Here is a 20,759-nt window from a genome sequence, read left to right as displayed (position 1 = left end):
CACACACACACACACACACACACACACACACACACACACACACACCTTTTTCAGCTGGAAACCTAGAAACAATTAGAGCACAGCCCATCTGTACCCCAGCTCATTGCCTGCCTTTGATCTATATCCATTAAAGCTACTGCCTCTCAATCTGCCTATCTCAAAATTGAACATTTTAATTGATCCAGCATTCCGCAGTCCTCTCCCAGGAAGAAGGGTCTAAATTTCTACTAGTCTTTACGTGAGGAGCAAAGTAACTCCTTGATTCACTCTCCTGAATGGCTCTGTTCTTCAGTTTTTAGATGCTGCTTCTCAGCTCTGTCCTTGTTCCAAAGGATCTCATTTCTCTATCTCGGCTCGATTCCCTTTTTATTTTGAATATCTCAACAGGTTTCCTTGGAGCCTTTGAAGCCCTGGGAAATAGAAAACCAACTTGAGCAGCCTGTCCTAATCAGTGATCCCTCAGGAAAGGGCTCTGCATCTGATTCCCCTGTCCATCTCTGTAATCCGCAAGTAATATTATCAATGTAATGTGTCTCCCGCTTGGTATTCTGAATTGACACAATCCTCTGTACTAAGATTTTTGTGCTACATTGCACACTGCCTTTATTCACTGAGCTGTTGGTGTCTTACCTTTGTACCTGTTAGATGTAGTGAGCAGACTGTGTGTGTCTCTGGCTTAAATTGTTAGTGAGCAAATATCCAAAATGACTTATTTTTTCTCTTTTTCATATTCGAAACATTTTACATTTGAGAGAGAATTCGAAGCACCAGAATTTTATACTGTATAACTTTATCTCCATAGCCCACTCTTCAGTTGCTGTGGTTCAATGTCATGAAAGTTTGTTTTTTTTTCCCCTGCACTCCATTTCGGCTTTGATAGCTGTTTCAAAGCCTCTGGCCCTTTCTCCCCGCCTCCTCATTAGAAGAGAGTGAGGGCTCACCACCTAGTTGCGTGAGTGGGTGTCATGGATTTCCAAGCCTCCTGTATTAGCACCTTGCATATCTACAAACCTCACGTAGAGGGAGAAGAATTGCAGATGGTTGGGAACATCACCCCCCTGGCAGTTCCCCTTCAGTCCCACACCATCCTGGCTTGGAAATACATCACAGCTCATTCATTTTTCACTGGGTCATAATCCTGGAATTCACTGTGTTATTGATTTATAGCTACACCAGGTGGACTGCAGTGGCTCGAATAGAGAGCCCACCACAACTTTCTTTGGAGCAACTGGAGATAGGCAACGAACACCAATCTAGTTCGTGATGTCCACATCCTGTGAAAGAGTGGAAAAATTAAATCTGATCGGTGTCTGTTGTGAAACTGGAAGTCTTTGGAGTATTTTTGTTGTGTTAAAACAGTTGAATAAGTGTTGTTGCTTTGGTCTTGTATTTTCTGGGCGTTACCAGTAGCCCTTGTCTACAGCCACGCTAGCCTGAAAGTGCCTGATCTCTGAAGCTAAGCAGACTCGGGCATGGTTAGTGCTTGGATGGGAGACCGCCTGGGAATACAAATGCCAGGTGAAGCAGGCTTTTTGGACAGCATGGTGGCTCAGTGGTTAGCACTGCCGCCTCACAGCGCCAGGGACCCGGGTTCGATTCCACCCCCGGGTGACTGTGTTGAGTTTGCACATTCTCTCCGTGTCTGCGCGGGTTTCCTCTGGGTGCTCCAGCTCCTCCCACAGTCCAAAGATGTGCAGGCTCGGTGGATTGGACATGCTAGATTGCCTGAAAGTGTGCAGGCTGGGTGGATTAGGCATAGGAAACGCAGGGGTGGGTCTGGGTGGGATGTTTTTCAGAGGTTCAGTGTGAACTTGATGGGCCGAATGGCCTGCTTCCACATTGTAAAGATTCTATGATTCTAATGACCCCTTTCCCTCCGTAGGCTGATGTGATGTTGAAAGCCTGACCTGTGTCTTTGAGGTGCTTCCCTGGTGCCTAATGGGTTTTGTCTCTTTTGTTTGACAGGTGTATGCATTACCCACAGTAATGGGTAAGCATGGCGATTTGAAATACATCTCTCCAGAAATGGTGAGTTGCGCTGCCAACCTGGAACTTATGTTTTATAACGGAGCTGGTGTGTCGGAGTGTGGTTGAGTGAGAGAAGTGGAGAGATTTCAAAGCAAATCATCTGGGCCGCAATCTTCAAATAAGACCCTCTGGGCCCTAGATTAGGAGATCCAAGTCTTTATCTGAGAAAGAGTGTGCAAATGCTGGGAGTTGAGCAAAGTGTGGGAGGGAGGAGTTTCTGTGTCTTGTTCTGCCTTGTTTTTGCAAGGGGCTGCTTTGTGATTGAGATGCTGCTGGTTAGATCTAAGAGTAGGCCTAAGTGAATATCAGGCTTTGTTGAGAGGGAGCAGCAGCAAGGTAAAGGTAAAGTCAGACCTTCATTTCTCCCCAAATCTGCTAGTTGTTAAAGGGGCAGAGATGGCAGTCAGTGGAGTGGTATGTTCCTCCTGTCAGATGTGGGTGATCAGGGACCATACCTGGCCGCTACATCTGCAGGTATTGTTAAATTGCTGTTGCTTTCTTAGCTCCTTTTGCTCTGTGCCATTTATATTTCAGGCTGTGACTCACTGGGATTGAGATCACAGAACGGTTTACAGCACAGAAAGGTAGCCTGCTGATTTTAACCCACAACATTGAGTCATGGTGTTTTCCCCAACCCCATGAACGTCACAGGTTAGGGTCAACTTTCCCATCCTTCCTCCAATTGGGTGGAGAGTAGGCTTTATCTTTGAATGTGGCAAACCAGCCTGAGGGATTGTCCCAGCAGTTTGAGTATATGAGGATATAGTAGTTTAAGAACAGGAAGCATCTATACTCTAAAGTCTGGCTTTCTCACAGATGGCGAAGGTTCTACATGGAGAATACGATCACCTTTTGGAAGGATTCTACATCGTTGACTGCCGCTACCCTTATGAGTTTAAAGGAGGACATATCCGGGTAAGTGCAGTGGATAGGAAAATGTTCTTGTTAAAAATGTGTGACCCTACATGTCTCCTCATGCATTACTCAGTAAAGAGACATTGAAACATAGAAAATAGCTGTAGGAGTAGGTCATTCGGCCCTTCGATACGATCATGGCTGATCGTTGCAATTTCAGTGTGGAGCTGGAAGAACACAGCAGGTCAGGCAGGAGCAGGAGAATTGACGTCTCGGGCCAGGACCCTTCCTCAGGACCCAGGCCCGAAACGTCGACTCTCCTGCTCCTCTGATGCTGCCTGACCTACTGTGTTCCTCCAGCTCCACATTGTATCGACTGTCTCCAGCATCTGCAGTTCTTGCTATTTCCGTGTAATCTCAGTATCCCATTCCCGCCCTCTCCCCGTACCCCTCGATCCCTTTAGCCACAAGAGTGAAGTCCAGCTCCCTTTTGAATATATCTAATGAACTGGCCCCCATCAGCTTCCTGTGGGAGAGAATTCCACAGATTCACCAGAGTGAAGAAATTCTTCCTCATCTCAGTCCTGCATGGCTTGCCCCTTATTCTTAAAGGATAGCTTGCTCTGACCAATTGTTAAGTTAGCAAATGGGAGCCCTGTCGTTGAGTAGCCACAGTCGGCCTCACTGTGGCTCTTTATTTTGTTGAACTCCCAACATATTCAGGATTTGAAGTAATATACCCCGTTGCGTGTGGGTCTGACTTATTGTGGATTTGCAGTTTGCGTTTTTGCCTTGATTGCAAATCCCAGTCTTGGAATAACTTTTCTCTTTCGGGCGGCTCCTGCTAACTCCTGCCTTTACTTTTCCCAGGGCGCCCTGAACCTGCACAAAGCTGACGACTGCATCGACTATTTCTTCCAGAAGCCTGTTGTTCCCAAATCTGACGACAAGAGGTTGATCGTCATTTTCCACTGTGAATTTTCATCGGAGCGCGGACCGAAGATGTGAGCCGCGTTAATTGTTTGCTCCATCTCCGTGGCGACTGTGTAGAGCACGATGTGAAGGGACTTGGCAAGGCCGTGAGCAGTGTCTGAATTTGCTGCTACTCGAACCTCAAGTGAAACCTTCAGCTGCTAGTTCAATGGTGGGGTTAGCTCGCCTCTCCAACAGAGGGCTCATTATCCCAAACTGAACCCTGTAATCTATCCCATCAATTAATGGCTCTAAAACCACATGGGACTGTGTCCACTTCTGGTCTCCCTGTTATAGGAAGGATGTTATTAAGCTGGAGAGAGTTCAGTAAAGCTTTGCCAGGATGTTGCTGGGAATACAGTTTGAGTTAGAACAACTGGCTGGATAAGCTGGGACCTTTTTTCCCACTGGAGTGTAGGTCACTGAGGGCTGCCCTTTATAGACATTTATAAAATCATGAGGGGCATAGATAAGGTGAATAGCAAGGGCCTTTTCCCTAAGGTGGGGCGGTTCGAAACTAGATGCTATATTTTTAAGGTGAGAGCAGAGAGATTTAAGATGGACCTGATGGGCAATTCTTTCTTCTCACACATTTAATGTGTGGAATGAACTTTCAGAGGAAGTGGTAGATGTGGGTACAGTTACAACGATTAAAAGACATTTGGATAAGTACATGAATAGGAAAGGCTTGGAGGGATATGGGCCAGGAGCAGGCAGGTGGGACTAGTTTAGTTTGGGATTATGGTTGGCATGGACTGGTTGGACCGAAGGGTCTGTTTCTGTGCTGTACAACTCTATGGCAGCAATGAGGTAGTTCTGTACTGACAGACACAACCTTTTAAGATGCAGGCCCCTGTGCGTGGATGTAAAGTAATCCTGCTATGTGAGCATGCGTGACCCACACTCTCTCCCACAAAGAAATGCGCATGTCCCATTCCTGTGGTATTAAAGCTGTAAGGACGGGGCTGCAGGTTTGCCAGGGCCAGTGGGATGGTACACAAAGTGCCTCGGTGAAAGGAACACCACCACAGAAATTTGCTGTGAAACTGATTTACCTGTTGAGGGGTTATGCTGCTGCGTTGCACATACCAATGTGGTTTACTTCATCTCCAAGGTGTCGTTTGCTGCGGGAGGAGGACAGAAATCTGAACGAATACCCGAACCTGTACTATCCAGAGCTCTACATACTGAAAGGAGGCTATAAGGCTTTCTTTCCTCAGTTCATGGTAAGTAATGGCTAGGAATATGGAGGGATTCTAGTGTAGCGCACTGGAAAAAAACTCATGACGAATTCAAGTGTCGTTTTATCACCTGGTTCTGTCTCCCAGGTTAAAAGAGCTACTTGCAGAGTCCCTAACCTAGACAGAACACTCGATCTAATAGGATGCTGCACTGTCGGAATGGCCATCCTTTTCAATGTCCCTCGAGCTCAGCCTTTGTTGATTTGAGCTAAAGCCAAACGATCCAGTGCCCCGGTGTGAAAGGGCCGCCAGTCCCGTCCAGTCCCGTCCCAGTGTTTTTGTCATGTAGTTTGGTCAATCCACCTTTTGTTGGAAGGCAAGTTCTGATATTGATACTGCCAACCTGCCTCACCCATTCTCTCTGATAGCAATCCTAGAATCCTTAGTGTTGGAACAGACCCTCAAGAGCCTCCCACCCAGACCCGCCACTGTATTTCCCATGGCTAATCCAACTAACCTACATGTCCCTGAACACTACGGGGCAATTTAGCATGGTTAATCCTCTGTAAGCTGCACATCTTTGGACTGTAGGAGGAAACCGGAGCACCCGGAGGAAACCCACGGAGACACTGGGAGAATGTGTAAACTCCACACAGACAGCTGCCCAAGGGTGGAATCGAACCCTGGTCCCCTGACGCTGTGAGGCAGCTGTGCTTACCACAGTACCACCGTGCCATCCCATGAGGGTATCTATTTGTGGGTCTTCATGCGGCTGACGAGTCCAACCCGGGGTCCACAGATTTGAATGCAATGTGGGCATTGCAGGCAGGGGACGGTGGGCGCAGGGGACGGTGGGCGGGCCTCCCTGACGTCCCGTCTGTTCTTGCACAAGACTCGCTCCTGTTCAGCAGCATGGTTGGAGGTGGTTTTTGTGGCGTCTAGCTCCCGGCAGGATAATGTTTCTCCAGTGATTTCGGTTCGTAGCCAAGTCCTCACAGTTGTTGATGTTGATGTTGATGATGATGATGATGTAGAATTTCTTGAGGTTGGTCCTCAAGTTATCTTTGAAGTGTTTTGTTTGACCATGAGGGCCATGCGGACCTCCCTTCAGCTGTCAGGACGTGATCTGTTTTGGGAGGCATGGTTTGGGCACTCAGATGGCATGGCCAGTCCATCAGAGTAGTGGTGATCCTCCAAGACACTGGTGTTAGCACACCTGTCTTTTCAGGTGATCCACGGGATTTTCTGTGGAGTTGTCCCAGTGCTTTAAGGTGCCTACTGCAGGTAGTCCACATTTCTGCTCCAGATAGCTGTGTGAGAAGAGCAACAGCTTTGCAGGCCCAGAAGTTTAATCTGTGCCTGTAGGTCATGGTTTTCAAAACACTTTTTTCTTCTGAGTCAGGGAGAGGCTCCACTGGCACAGCTTCAGTGACGTTGTGTTTCGATATCCATGAGATATGGGACGTGATCCACATTTTCAAGGGGATAGTTGTTGACCTTTATTGTAGGAAAGACTATTGGGTGATGGTTGATGGTGTACCAGAGGTTTTGTTTTAAGGGTAAGGCCTAAGATCGTATTTGCCTTGGCGCAAAGTGTGCTGCGATGGTGGTGTCGTCAGCATATTGAAACTCCAAGGTGGAGATCTCCCTCTCGGCCTTGAAGTTGGGGTTAAACAGCCCGCCGTTCATACGGTAAATGATTTGAATTCCCTCGGGCCGTTTTTGGCCAGGGAGGTGGAGGATGGCGGCAATGAAGGCGGTAAACTGGGTGGGTGCAATGACGCAGCCCTGCTTGATCCCCGTCTCCACGGTGAAAGGCTCAGACTCCAATTCACGGTTGCTCAGCACTGTCGCAGACATGCAGCATCCTGAGGAAGTTATCAGGGTACCCGCATCGTGACAGGATCCACAAGCGTGTTAGGAAAGTGGGCTGGGTATTCATGAATCGGAAGGCAGGAAGTTAGAATTTGTTGGTAATAATGATTGTGGGGAAAAGAGTGTCGTGGTCCCTTTACGAGCTTGTGTTTTGTCTGTGCTTGGAAGTTTACAAATGCAGGTGCACACAGACAGTGCCCGAATGGAAACATTTTGTATAGAACAGACAAGCAGCATTTCTTTCCCAAGACAAGAGGTGTGAATTTGGCCAATTAATTTAAACCAAGCACCTCGATACGGAAAGCCAATTGAATTTAAATCTGATGGCGTGGACAACCTGAAACACTCATGTTATAAGAATTTGATTATGTCATCATGAGTGTATAAGGCAAAGGTGTTTGGAAAATCAGGCATCGTCTTCCACCTCCTGCCAGAGTCAGCACCTTTCGGCTCTCAGAGAAAGCCCATCGCATTCATCAAGGGTACCATGGTATTTTAGCTCAAAGTCCTCATTGAAGAAATTATAGAGATAAAACATCCCTGACAGCAGAGTTAACGAAAGAATGGCGTTTGAAGAGAGCGGAGACGACAAAATATTCCAGAAGACAGTCTGTGTGAATTTATAGAGATTAAGTTATAATTCATTGTTCTCTTATTAATTGGGTTTATTAAGTTGGATTTGTTTATTTGTACAGTATTCCAGTAGAATTTAGATCAGTTTGGAAGTAATTAGTAGTCTAAGGGGGAAATTGTCGGTTCGTTAGTCATTTTGTTAAATTGTTCATTGTTGGGTTAAATAAATAAATTGTTTCTTGTTACTTGTAAAGTGGAGATTAGGGGGATTCTTTCCTTTAACCACTTTTTTTAAAATCAGATTGAGGGGAAAGGTGAGTTTCTCTGGGTGTTTCGGGGGTAGTTATTAGAAGGGAACCTCTAATCCCGTCATAACAGACCGGGGCTTGTGTTTTAGTTTAATTGTCATAGGGGTTCGACTATTCCCCATCTGGAACGAGAGACCCTGGTGACGAACTGTGTCAAAAGCCTTAGTTAGGTTGATGAGGGCCATGTAAAACAGTTGTTTGTGTTCTGGCATGTTTTCTTGTAATTGACGTGCTGTGAAAGATCCTGTCTGTTGCACCTCTAGACAGGTGAAGACCACACTGATTCGGGGAGTATTTCTTCAGCTAAAGGCAGAAGTTTATTGGTGAGGACACGTGCTAGTACCTTGCCAGTGGTTGCCAGAACCCTCTGTAATTCCCACAGTCAGCCTTGTCACCCTTTTTTGAATCTGGTCACAATCGGAGCATCCCTGAGCTCAGAGGGGAGTTCTTCTTTGAGCCACATCTTCGAGAGCAGAGCACGGATGTGTTCACGGAGCTGTGGGCCACTCTCCTTTAGAATCTTTGCAGGAGTACCATCGAGACCATCAGCCGCCTTGTTTCTTAGGCTCCTTATGCCACCTTGTACTTTGGTCGCACTGGGAGGTTCTCCCATGTCACCCTGCATGGATCTCTGGGGGATATGGTTGATGACTTCCACATTAACATTGGCATTATGATTGAGGGGTTCTTGGAAATGCTGTCTCCAGTGGCTGTTTAGTGCCTTTCTGTCCGTCTTTAGAGAGCTGGGTGTTTAGACCATGGTGCCTTGGACCACATACTGTCGTGGTGGTGCTGAAGAAGCCTCCTACCATTTTTGTTTTTGAGCTCCATTACCTTCTTTTAGACATCAGCCTTAGCTTTCGCATGGGCCCTTTAGGCCTTGCAGTTGATAGCCTTCTGTGCCCAGCAGAATGATATCCTTCTCTTGGAGATGAGCAGTTCAATTTCTGCGCCGTTCTCATCGAACCGGTCCCGATGGTTTCTGTACCCGTGGGTGTTACTGCAGGCACCGAGAATGGCTGTTTTAAACAGACTCCCGTGTTCTCTTATGTCCTCGGGGGTGGGTATTCCCGAGGTAGTTTTTTTTTTGCGAGTGAGGCCTGTAGATGTGACCCTGTCACCCAGGCCCTCAATGTTGAATCTTGGCCGGCTCTGCTTCTTCTGAATCCTCCTCTTTCTGCCTAGTCTGATGGACATTGTGGAGCGGATAGGCCAATGATGAGTCCTGCAGTCATCTGAGCTGATCATATCCCGGGTGACATTCACATCCCGATGCTCCCTGGAGTGAACACTGACATAATCAGTGAGGTGCCATTGTTTCAAGCGTGGGTGCATCCTAGATGCTTTGAATTTTGTTTTTTTTTTGATGGAAGGGTATTTTTGTGATGGTGACCATTTTATGAGAAGGACTACATTAGAGTTGATGTAGCCAATACCTTCGCTTCCCATGATGCCATTCCACAGGCTGTGGTCTTGACCAACCCTGGCATTGATGAATTACCTTGTTCCCCCTTTTTGCGGGGGTGGTGTGTGCTTGACAACAGTGTGTCAAGGTTGGTATAGAAAGCCTCCTTTAACGTCCTGCTCAGAGTCCAGTGTTGGGCCATAGCTGCAATGTGACTGTCTGGGAACAGCAGACGAATGGCCATGAGTCGGTCGTGGATCCTCCTGGGAAGCTCAGGGGCAACTGCTGAGCTGGCTCTTAATTGTGAATCCAACACCGTAAAATCTGGGCTTCCCTTTTCCAGAAGAAAGTGTAACCACCTTTGTCACCTCTCTCTCGGTTGCCCTTCGTCTGCAAGGCGGGTTTTTGTGAGGAACAGAAACAAGTTGCTGGAAAAGCTCAGCACCTGTGAAGGGGGGAGAAAGAAATCCAGCTAACATTTCTGGTCCGGTGACCCTTCCTCGGAAAAGCAGCTCCGCCGATCTGGCATCTCACCGGTTCCCTGGCTACGATCCCAGTTCTTCTCTCTGGTTGACCACTGGATCCCTTGGAGTTCTTGCATGCCAAGCTCAAGTTTGTTTGTTTTTTTTTATCATTCTCCGTTTCCGGCTGTATGTGGGTGATCCCTCTGGGTGAGGTGATCCAGTCGGGAGTTTTTTTTTGTTTTCCCAAGCTCCCTTCCCCTACTCGTGAGAGCAGAGCAGATCCTAAATGGGGCCTGTCCAGTCATGGGCAATAGCTGCGGAAATGCTCTATCTGCCTCGTGCATGAGCAAGGTGGCAGAATCTGACACCCACCAGCTAACGTATCCATTTGTGACCAGGGGGTGCCCTCCCACCACTAGCTGGTCGCCCCGGGACCTTTTGCCGGGATGTAGGTAGGACTGGTATGTCTTGGGAGGCCCAACGTCTTTTTTTTTTAAACGTGGGAAGGCCCACACAGCCACCATGTTGACCTTGGCAGATAGGGGGTCAAAGCCCAGTGGCATGGAAACCATGATAACTAGTGGTCCAGTCACTGTAGCAGCTGTTGTGATGCTCTAATTCAAGTCCAGCCATCGTCCTCCGCTGATGAGGTAACCATGGATTGCGTTTGGTCTGGAACCCCCGACCCTTGACCTTACCATCATGGCTGACCCTGCCAGGACCTACGCTCAGGATGGTTTTAGCTTTCGGGTTCCGAGGTAAACGCAAGTCCCTCCACCACAAGGTGACGATCCTTGAGGGCTTTTCTCCAAAAGGTACAGCAAGTGTCCAGGACCTGGCAGCCCTTTGGAGACAGATACACCAAAAATCCTGCTCAGTATTCAACAACTTTGTGGCTCGCAGCTTTGTTACCCCATCTAACAGGGGATTGTAGTTTTTTTAAAAAAAAGTCAACAGTAAATGTTTTGAGGAGCAATAAGAATATTTTTAAGGCAGCATTGTCACTCTTGTGACTTTTTTTACCTGCTTATGGAAGCATGGAGGGCAGGAAACTGCTCTATTTTCTACTGTGTCAAATGGGAAATGGCTTTAATTAAAGTGGTCAGCACTAGTGCTGTGAGGCAGCAGGGTCCCGGGTTCAATTCTCCCCTTGGGCAACTGTCTGTGTCTGTGTCCTCTGGGTGCTCTGGTTTCCCCTCAGTCCAAAGATGTGCGGGTTAGGGTGGATTAGCCATGGGAAATGCAGGGTTATGGGGATAAGGTGGGATGCTCTTTGGAGGGTCAGTGCAGACTCAATGGGCATAATGGCCTCTTCCTGCACTGTGTGTAAGGATCTTCTGTAAGTTCTCAACTGAAGAGGAGTCCCACTGCGAAATATGTACTGCATGCACCATCTTTTGAGGCCGTTGCTTTTATGTTGAGGTTTCCTGGGTGCTGGGGGGAGGGTTTTGATCAGAAATGCCATTCACATCTCCATGAGATTCCTCACCATGAACTGACTATAGATTATTGCCTCCTCCACAACTCTGGACTGCCTGACTTTTGTTTTTTTTTTGTTTTTTTGAAACCCCTTCCTTCCCCATACTACAGAATTACTGTGACCCTCCAACGTACTGTCCCATGGACCATGAAGACTTCCAGGAGGAGATGCTGAAGTTGCGGAAAAAGAGCAAGTCCTGGGCGGGAGAGCGTCGGAGGCGGGACCTCATCTCCAGATTGAGGAAGATGTGATTGGCTGAGAAGAACACCCAATGGGAACCCCTCTTGCCTTTTTGATTTGCACTGCCCTTCCCAAGGTTGCCTCCAGCCTGGCACCAAACTGCTGCTGATCTTCCAATTCTCACGTGACTCAACACAGCAGAGAAAGGTCTCTATGGCCATCTGAATCCTGCAATGTCAAAAAGCAGGAGGATTATTGCCATGAGTAGAATTGGAACAGAATAGGTTTGGAATATCAAGAGTTTTTTTCTTTGTTTTAACGCTGCTATCATTTCAAAGAAATTTATTTTAAGGATAACCATCTTAGTAGAAGCTCCTATTTTTTGACCTTTTTTTTGTGATGTTCTTTCTCCCCTACCCCCTTGGTCAGCACAGATTGGTAGCCTCGCCAATGCATTGCCGTGCTGTAAATTCCCAATCTTATGATTCAGTTAGGAGACCAGCTGTATCTCCACCTCTTTCCTCTTCCACCCCACAGTTACCCCACAGGCAGGATTACAATGCTGGGATCTGCCAGTTACAGTAGACTTAGCCTGTGCACCATGAGCAGATGCTGCCAAACCATATTTGTCGTATTCTGTCCCTTCACAAGAACAATTCCATATGGTACCTGCCCCTGGACCCCCTCAGAACATCTGTGGTAGATGAGTGTCATGCAATGAGCAGTGACTGAGATGGGCTGCTATCACAGTCCTGTTTCTCACTATATCGCACCATGGATAAACTGGCAGCTTTCTGTACCTGACCGCTATCAAAGTGAGAAGATCTGAAGAAGAAGACACTCAGCTGTCTTCTGAACACTAAGCAAGAAGATTTAAAAAAAAAAGTTGGAAATTCTCAGCAGATCTGACAAAACCTTTTTGGAGCCTTGTGACTTTTGTCCGTTTCATAAGAACTGCCTCGCAAGGTTAATTTTGTTTTTCCTCTCTCCACAGAAGCTGCCAGACCTGCTGAGTTTCTCCAGCTTTCTCTGTTTGTTTGTTTCAGATTTCCAGCACCTGAGAGATTTTGCTTTTTGCTTTTGAAAAAGATCTGAACAGGCTGCCATGAGAAAGTGACATGGCGGGACTTGCGCTGTGATGGTTTGATGGTGAAGTACACAGTGGCATGACCTGATCCTGATCCTGGTCCTGCCTGATGTATATGTCGCAGCTGGGATCACTGGACCGTGAACTTTACAACATGTTACTTGTGACCTCCTCTCCAGTGCATCACCCTGTTGCCTTGGTCAATATCAACTAATGCAATACAACACTTTGCTTCCCCAACAGTGGTGTACTTGCCCTGCTCACATGTACCAGCATGTACTGTGGGTCTGATATCCAAAATACTGTCAGTATCTGTGTATAATGCAGAAGAAAACACTTGGCTCTTACAACAGCACACTGGTTTCCATGACTTTTATATGAATGAAATTGCTAGAATCTTGACTTCCTTGCCATAAGAGCTCTGTTTTCTGCTTCCAGGTACAGAAAACTAAAAAGAATTGTGATCCTAATTACTGAAAATCGGTAACAAGGCTAACTTTTTTTAAAATTTAAAATCCTTTTGTTTTCTACCCGCCTCCTCCTCCTTCTGAAGTTGCATCTCTCGCTAAACTACCATTAGCCGTCCATACAAGTACCCATTCTCCCTAAGGACTGGATTGCATTGAACTCTTCTGCTCCATTGTCAAAACTTTTTGGGGGGGTGAAATTTGTTCCTGTCTTCCTCTGTTGGCCAATGAATTCTTGCAAAATTCACTGGATAGTGAACACAGATTTTCCCAGTTTCCTGATGCTGCTGCACTATCCCAAAGTTTAAGTGTCAGCATAATGCTAGAGGTCCAACTGCCACCTTGCGAAAACGTAAGAACTGGGTACATTCGGAACCCTCTTTGCCTTTTACATCATTTAGGAGTCTTTGGAAGGGTCAGATTTTACTGTTGTATTTAAACCCATGTAACCTAGGCTAGTGACTAGCAGTTTGATTCCAGTTTTTAACTGGACATGGAATTTTTTTTAAATTGAAGGAGCACCGCTCTGAAAGGGTTTTTATTTCAAGAAAAAAGTAATGTAATGTAGCACAAGTGTTTTTAAAGTTTTAATAATTTGATCTTTTATTTCAAGGGATACACATTACAGTCATGCTAAACGGGCTGTAATAATGAGTAGGATGCTGGGGAAAAAAAACTGTTCAGAAATGCTGATTCAGAGTAACCGGACAGAAGAAACGTGTGTAAATTAGATTGAGGTGAGGTGTGTTCGCCTGGTTAATGGCCAATGGAAATACTTGTGGCATTGACCATTTCTCTTCGTTGGTTTCTATTGTTTGGGAAACCACATTAGGTGCATCTTTTAAAAAAAAAACATAGAGCAGCCCATTGCTGTTGGGAATCCATCTTCTACTCTCACACCCGTCTCCCTTCCAATAGCGAGAGCACTGCTTCAGCAGTGCTAGCTCCAGCCAGTATTGTTAAAACCCTTGAGCAACAGTATTAATATTCAACTTAGATTACACAAAATGTGCTTTGAATCATTTCACATAAATTAGATCTTGATTAGGTAGTAGACATTTTCCCGTACGTGGCAATGATTACTTTCCATTGAAAAGTTCAGGATCTATCTTTGCTGGGATCCATGATGTAGTTGATCAGATCCTGTGACCTATTGGTGCTATGGGACATTAAGCATTAAGTGACTTTCCCGATTTGTGTGCCGGCGTGCACAGTCTGCTTATTTCTTCATCCAGTATCTACATCGATGACATCTTCCTGCATTGCCTTTGGACATGCATCAGAGTTAGAGGGCTCAGCGACACGTGTGTTATTCCTGAGACCATGTGTTTGCTTAGGGGCAGGTTCCCTTCTCTTGAGTTCACCTAGCCCTTTGTGATTGGCCCATCTCCGGGACATTGTGTTTGGTTTCGGAGTAACTGTTTTGAAGCCAACGGAGAGATCTCGTTCTCTCGCTCTCTAACTGAGATTGTGATATCCATGATGAAAGGAGCAGCGTCAGGGTCAAACACGGTCCTCATGGACCAGTGGTACCTAGCTAGAAAGTAATTGAATGCAGATAGTTGTCTCTGGGTGATAACTATCCTCTTAACCACGTCCTTTTGTCCCTTAGAAAGCAAAGGACATCTTACTCCAAAACATTTCTAAAGCTTTATAATCAACTTGCTATCTCTGTATTGCTGTCTGAGGTTTTCTTTTAATATATTGTATTGTAGTTCCTACATTTTAGGTCAGTGCTACGCATTGGTGTATTCTTCCGTAAATATCGTTTTTGTTGATCTTTCTTATGTGGTCATCAATTTTCTTCTTTTACTTTTAATCCTCCTTTTAACTGTCACTGCCTTTTTAAAATATCAAACTCATAATCTCCAGTGTCCCTGTTTGATGCAATACTGAGCCAGTTAGAGCCACCAGATGCTTGCCAGTATTTCAGTTCAATATCTGTGTGTAAACTATTTTAATTTAAATGTAACTTGCAGTCTGGGGATGGTGATACACTTCAATTTGGTGCGTGCAATAAAACCTGACCATTTGGAAGTGAGCCTGTTTGGTCTTGATCATGAATTCTTAATATGTGTTATTATAGAAATTACTTAAGAACACAAGTAGTCTTATTTCCGTTTCTTTATTCTTGCCGTTTGAGCTGGTTTCAATCCGGGAAGATGATTGTGGTGAAGGCTGAAGGAAAGAGAGCTTCACCAAACTTTGTCATCCCTGGATGGTTTGTGGGGCAATTTAAGTTTGTTTTCCACTAAATAAAAACCGAAAGAACTGCGGATGCTGTAAGTCGGGAACAAAGAAAACAGAAGTTGCTGGAAAAGCTCAGCAGGTCTGGCAGCATCTGTGAAGAACAAAATCAGTTAACGTTTCAGGTCCCGTTACCCTTCCTGCTCTGAAGAAGAGTTGCCAGACCCACAGCGTTAACTCTAATTTCTCTTCACAGGTGCTGCCAGACCTGCTGAGTTTTCCAGCAACTTCTGTTTTTGTTTCTGAGTTTGTTTGATTTTTTTTTCCCTCAGCCTATTGATCTGGCAGTCTTTAGCAAGTATCTGATGATAGTGGAGCAGGTTTAATTCTTTTTCCCTCCTGACTCCCGATTTAGTCTTTTCTTTCACACAAGGTATTTCCAAAGGTGCATGAGCTGATGCAGTGAATGTGGGACCAGAAGCTGCTAATGGGCTAGTATTTAGGGTGTTGGCTCCTCAGAACTTAAATTTGAGATTTCAAAATTGCCAACCTTTGTCTTTTTTTTTGTCAAAATTTGTCACCTGTCGCTGTTGCTGGCTAGGCCAATGTTCATCTCTCCTGGTTCATGTTAAAGTGAGCTGCTGCCTTATCCCAATGTATTCCAGGTGTCACAATCGACCCACAACGTTGCTAGAAAGGGATCCTTGGAAAAGGGGGTAGACTTACACATAGCGGTGTCCCTGTGTCTTTGCTACCCTTGTCTTTCGCGTTGTTAGAGGTTGCTGCATGAGAATTCCTCGAATCTGGTTTTCACGAGGCCGGCTGTACTATTGCTCACTATGGGATCTATTTTTGCTGCCATCATTTCATAGAGTCATACTGATGCACAGCACAAACAGATCCTTCGGTCCAACTTGTCCATTCCAACCACATCCTAAATTAATCTAGTCCCATTTACTAGCATTTGGCCCATATCCCTCTAAACCCTTCCTATTTCATGTACCCTCCTAAATGTTATTTTTGTACCAGACTCTACCATCTCCTCTGGCATGGAAAAAGTTGCCCCTTAGGTCCCTTTGAAATCTTTCCCCTCTCACCTTAAACCTATGCCCTCTAGTTTTGGACTGCCCCACTCTGGGGAAAAGACCTTGGCTATTCACCCTATCCATGCCCCTCATGATTTTATAAAGCTCTATAAGGTCACCCCTCAGCCTCCAACACTCCAGGGAAAATAGCCCCAGTCTATTCAGCCTCTCCCTATAACTCAAATCCTCCAACCCTGGCAACATCCTTGTAAATCTTTTCTGAGTAGTGATCTACAGGCCCACTTGGTCTGATGTGGTAGAGGAAAACCATTTGTTATTCTGTTGGGAAGAAGCTCTTATTGCATGTCCATGACTAAGTACATGTTACAATGCTGACAGAGTCCTGGAGGTCTACAGCACAGAAAAAGGCCCTTTGGCCCATCATCAAGTCTACATCAGGCAAAAATGAGCACCTAACTATTCTAATCCTATTTTCCAACACTTGACTCGCAGCCTTGTATACCTTTAATGCGTGCTAGAAATGTATTAGCTGTAATCTCTTCAATGGGAAAACCATTTGGATTGATGGCTTTTTGTGTGTAGAAGCATGTGTCAATTAGTTGGAGATAAGGTGTAGAGCTGAATGAACACAGCAGGCCAAGCAGCATCAGAGGAGCAGGAAGGCTGACGTTTCAGGCCTAGACCCTTTCTACTATCTGTCAGTTAGTTTGGTTTTTTTTTAAAAGAAGGTTGTTTTTTTTATGCTGGTGCCAATTCAAATACTGTTGTGACGAGGAAATCAATGCTTTCCTTGTGTGTTGTAGCTTAAATTTAATGAATAGTTGATAACTTTTTTTGAGGATATTGAAAAATTCTTTTGTGCAAGTCTGATCACCTCATACCAACAGAAATGGAAGGTGATGCTTTTAATTGGGCATCTGACAGATGGATAGTGACAGACCTGAGGAGTTCCTGGACTTTACATTAACTTCTTCCACATCCTAAGCCCTTCTATCAAGCCTGTATGACTTTGTAATGGATTGTGTTTAAGATACTCTTCGACATTGAACCTTGGCAGTTCCTTACACCAACAGTCACTGTTTTGGAAGGTGCTGTTGGGTTGTTGCTGCAGTGCATCTTGTTGACTGTACACAAGTCCATCTCTCTCACCACTAGCTGGTGGAGGGAGTCCATGTTTAAGGGCTTGGAGTTGCAGCACTGAAACTGGGAATATCCCAGCCCTTCAAGGCATTGCATTTGGCAGTGCACCTCAACAATCAACCACCCTCTATCTCTGGCACTGTCTCTGCTCTACAGAAGCATCTATCTGTGTCCATTATAAATTTTAATTGGTACAAAGTCATTGCTGTCGTTGCCTTGAGGACACAAAAGCAGAAGTGATTGAGGGATCATCTGTTCTCTAACATATTTTAAGCTGCATTACTTGTGTGTGAAATGTGATCAGACTGCTGCCTGACATGACACAATACCCACCTTTTTTCAACAGTATAGTTTCCATAAGGTGAGGAGCAGCTAGTCTGACCATGTTGGGGCTGTGTAAATGTTAGCAGTTTTCTTTCTGCGACACTCAATTACTTTTCCTGCTAATGATAGGAAATGCCATATATCAGCTCCTGTTCACAGATTCTTCAACTAGCATTCGTTGGCCGCCTGCATGGGCTGGCACAGTGGCTCAGTGGTTAGCACTGCTGCCTCACAGCGCCAGGGACCCTTGTTCAATTCCACCCTCAGGCCACTATCTGTGTGGAGTTTGCGTGTTGTCTGCATGGGTTTCCTCTGAATGCTCAGATTTCCTCCCACAGTCCAAAAATGTGCAGGTTAGGGTGGATTGGCCATGCTAAATTGCCCTGTAGTGTCCCAGGGCTGGGTAGGCTAGCCATGGGGGAATGAATGGTTACAAGGATAGGGTAGAGGGGTGGGATGTTCTTTTTGGAGGATCAATGTGGATTCTGAGCCGAATGGCCTGCTTCTACGCTGCAGGTATTCTATTCCAAATCCACTCTCACTCCAGGTTAGCATTTCCTCTGTATTCCTTCCCACTGACCTGTCTCTGTACAAATTGACCAATAATAGGATGATTTGTGAGCAATTCTCGGGAATTTCATTCTGTGTACATTTAAGGATCGCTTTGACATTTTTTTTCTTGAGTTTCCCAAATGTATCAAAGACAGTCTCTAGTATAAATGTTCACTGCTGGTAGATTCCACGTTTACGTTGCTACTTCGCAAAAACTGCATATGTAAATTCGACTTTTTGTTTGTAAATCTCACAGCAGACGCAAATATTTCACCCCTGCGTCCTCCTGCTAGTAACCAATAGTGATGTTTATCTATCGTTACAAGTCTCTCTTAGATTTACAGCTGCATTTTTGGCTGTGAGCTACAATCATTGCCATTTTCTCACTACTCAGCTAGTTACACCTTTGGTTACTGAGATGTTTGAAACGGGTTGTGTTCTGTATCCCCACAGAGGTTAACAATGAGAAAGAAGTCTGTTTTAAGAGTAGGTGTTGGTTGAAATGAAGTACAGGAGTTAGGAATCCCCTTTTATTTCCTGGCTGTGTTTTTAAAGTTAGACTTGAATCTTTTGGATGCTTCTCTCGGTTCTCTCGGTTCTCTCTCTTTTCTTAAAATTTTAAACAGCATCTTGAAATTATTGCACAGGTCCTGGCACATGCATGTTGACGCGTACACATCCAGATCTTTCTACCCCACACAGAGGAATGATAGAGATGCTGGTGGTGGAAGGTTAATCTAGATGTCCATCACCACACTGCCTGCAATGGAATAGGGTGCTCAGCTTTCACCCCTGCATTTTTTGACGGATTGACAGTTCACTACTGCTGCTGCTCAAAGGAAGCAGCAATAAATCCCTCTTCCTGTTGTTAATTCTGATTTGAGAAATAGCTGCTTTCCTCATTCCTTGCTTCCGCATCTGTCCAAGTAAAGTGACAGCCCTGTGTCCTGCATTCAGTTACAACTGTGCACTCCTTCAGCATTCTGATTTTCAATCTCACACTCTTACAGCTCCAAGGATGGTGCAAAATGTGCACGTGATAATGTATAAATCCAACTTAAGAGATTCCTTAACTGTACTGTTATGGACAAGCTTTGTTTGGGCACAAATGCATTGTTTGGAATGATAGTTAATTGTCATTTGTCCATTGTTACAGGTCCCTCTTAGATTCACAGCTGTATCATTGACTGTGAGCTATAATTGTCACCATTCCCTCACTACTGAGCCAGTTAGACATTTTCATTACTGACTTTGTCTGGAGAGGTTTCCAAAGAGAGGCTGTTCCTATTAAGTGCTGGTACCAGGGCTAAGGGCCACAGATTTACAGTTTTGTGCAAGACAAACAGGCAGAAGATGAGGAAGCAGTTTTTACATTGAGTGCTGTGCAATGACTTCTACTTGCTGCCTACGAGGGAAGTGGAAAGAGAGACAATAAATAATTTCAAAAGGGGATCTAATGGTCGCTTGAACATAAGTAATTGATAAGACTATGGGGATAGAGTGAGTGACGAGTGGGACTGACTGACTGTCTCTACGTAGACTTGGACAGGATAGAGCCATACAGTGTCTGTCCTTTTAAAATCCCATTAAAGCCCCCTTCTTCTTTTGGGACAGGTTTTGGTAATTCCTTACCAAACTTTTCCCTCAGTTGTAGCCTGGACGGTTGACTGACATCTCCATGTGGACAGCTGATGAGGAATTTTAAAACTGGTTTCCAGATGGCAATCAAGTAGGCAGTCCTTATCCACTCAACAGAAGTCTGCTGTATCTTTCCCAAATCCACGAATGAAGTGCTAACATGGGCAGCCTCCTGAGCTTGTTTAAAGCTGATTAATTATCACATAGTTTGAGACTCAGAACAGTACAATGTTGCACGTTTTGAGAGAGCAAATGCATTCGCTGATTGGTCCGCAAGCATTTTTAATTTTTAAATAACGTGGGATAGTCCATGAGCTGTTGTCTTGGGAAATGCAGACGGAAAATGTATGAGATAGTAGGAACTGCAGATGCTGGAGAATCTGAGATAACAAGGTGTAGAGCTGGATGAACACAGCAGGCCAAGCAGCGTCGATGTCTGGCTACGTTCTCTCAACCATGTCCCTGGACCGTCAGCTCGTGTTGCGTGATTCAGACTTCTCGCTGAGAGACCGACTTTGCTGAAACACTGACCTGACCTGTGCTGAGATCATGAAGGTAGACTGGGGGGGGGAGGTCACTGAGAGCCAAACACCATGCAAGCCTGCTCCCATGCGACAAAATCCATCGACCCACTCCTGGGCTGTGCCAATTGTCTTTGCATTTGGGTACTGCACAACATCTTCACTTTTATTTCTTCATGCACACAATGAAGAGATGAATTAAGCAAAATAAATGGAGACATAGTTTATTGTTTACACTAGAAGTTGAATCGACCATTGTACAATTTCTCCAATGTACACATTTAGAGATGTCTAGTACTCCCCAAGGGATTCACCTTCTACAATTCAGGAACCCCTTCCTTAGGATATCAATGTAAAACAAGTACACATTATTGGTTAATACCCCACTATATGAGACTGACCAACGGTGTTTAATATGCCGCTAAGCATCGCTTGCTACCCAGCAGCAAAGGAGATCTATATATGGTAACAAGGTG

At 45.3% G+C, this 20,759-nt stretch overlaps 1 protein-coding gene across 4 annotated transcripts in view; it reads left to right on the top strand.

The window, feature by feature from the left end:
• LOC109922545 (M-phase inducer phosphatase 1-A-like) overlaps window positions 1–14,899 on the top strand; it is a 42,706-nt gene extending 27,807 nt beyond the window's left edge. For all 4 annotated transcript variants that reach the window (XM_048603998.1, XM_048603997.1, XM_048604000.1 and 1 more), the window contains 5 exons: window positions 1,966–2,028; window positions 2,845–2,943; window positions 3,754–3,887; window positions 4,970–5,081; window positions 11,252–14,899. In XM_048603998.1, coding sequence (XP_048459955.1) covers window positions 1,966–2,028; window positions 2,845–2,943; window positions 3,754–3,887; window positions 4,970–5,081; window positions 11,252–11,392 — 549 coding nt within the window. In that variant the 3' untranslated portion in view covers window positions 11,393–14,899. The remainder of the gene's footprint in view (window positions 1–1,965; window positions 2,029–2,844; window positions 2,944–3,753; window positions 3,888–4,969; window positions 5,082–11,251) is intronic.
• Window positions 14,900–20,759: the final 5,860 nt, after the last annotated feature.

The sequence above is a fragment of the Rhincodon typus genome, chromosome 12 (genome assembly GCF_021869965.1).
Source record: "Rhincodon typus isolate 14 chromosome 12, sRhiTyp1.1, whole genome shotgun sequence".
NCBI lineage: Eukaryota > Metazoa > Chordata > Chondrichthyes > Orectolobiformes > Rhincodontidae > Rhincodon > Rhincodon typus.
Note: the sequence above shows the minus strand (reverse complement) of the source record. Positions and strands in the feature narration are given on the sequence as shown.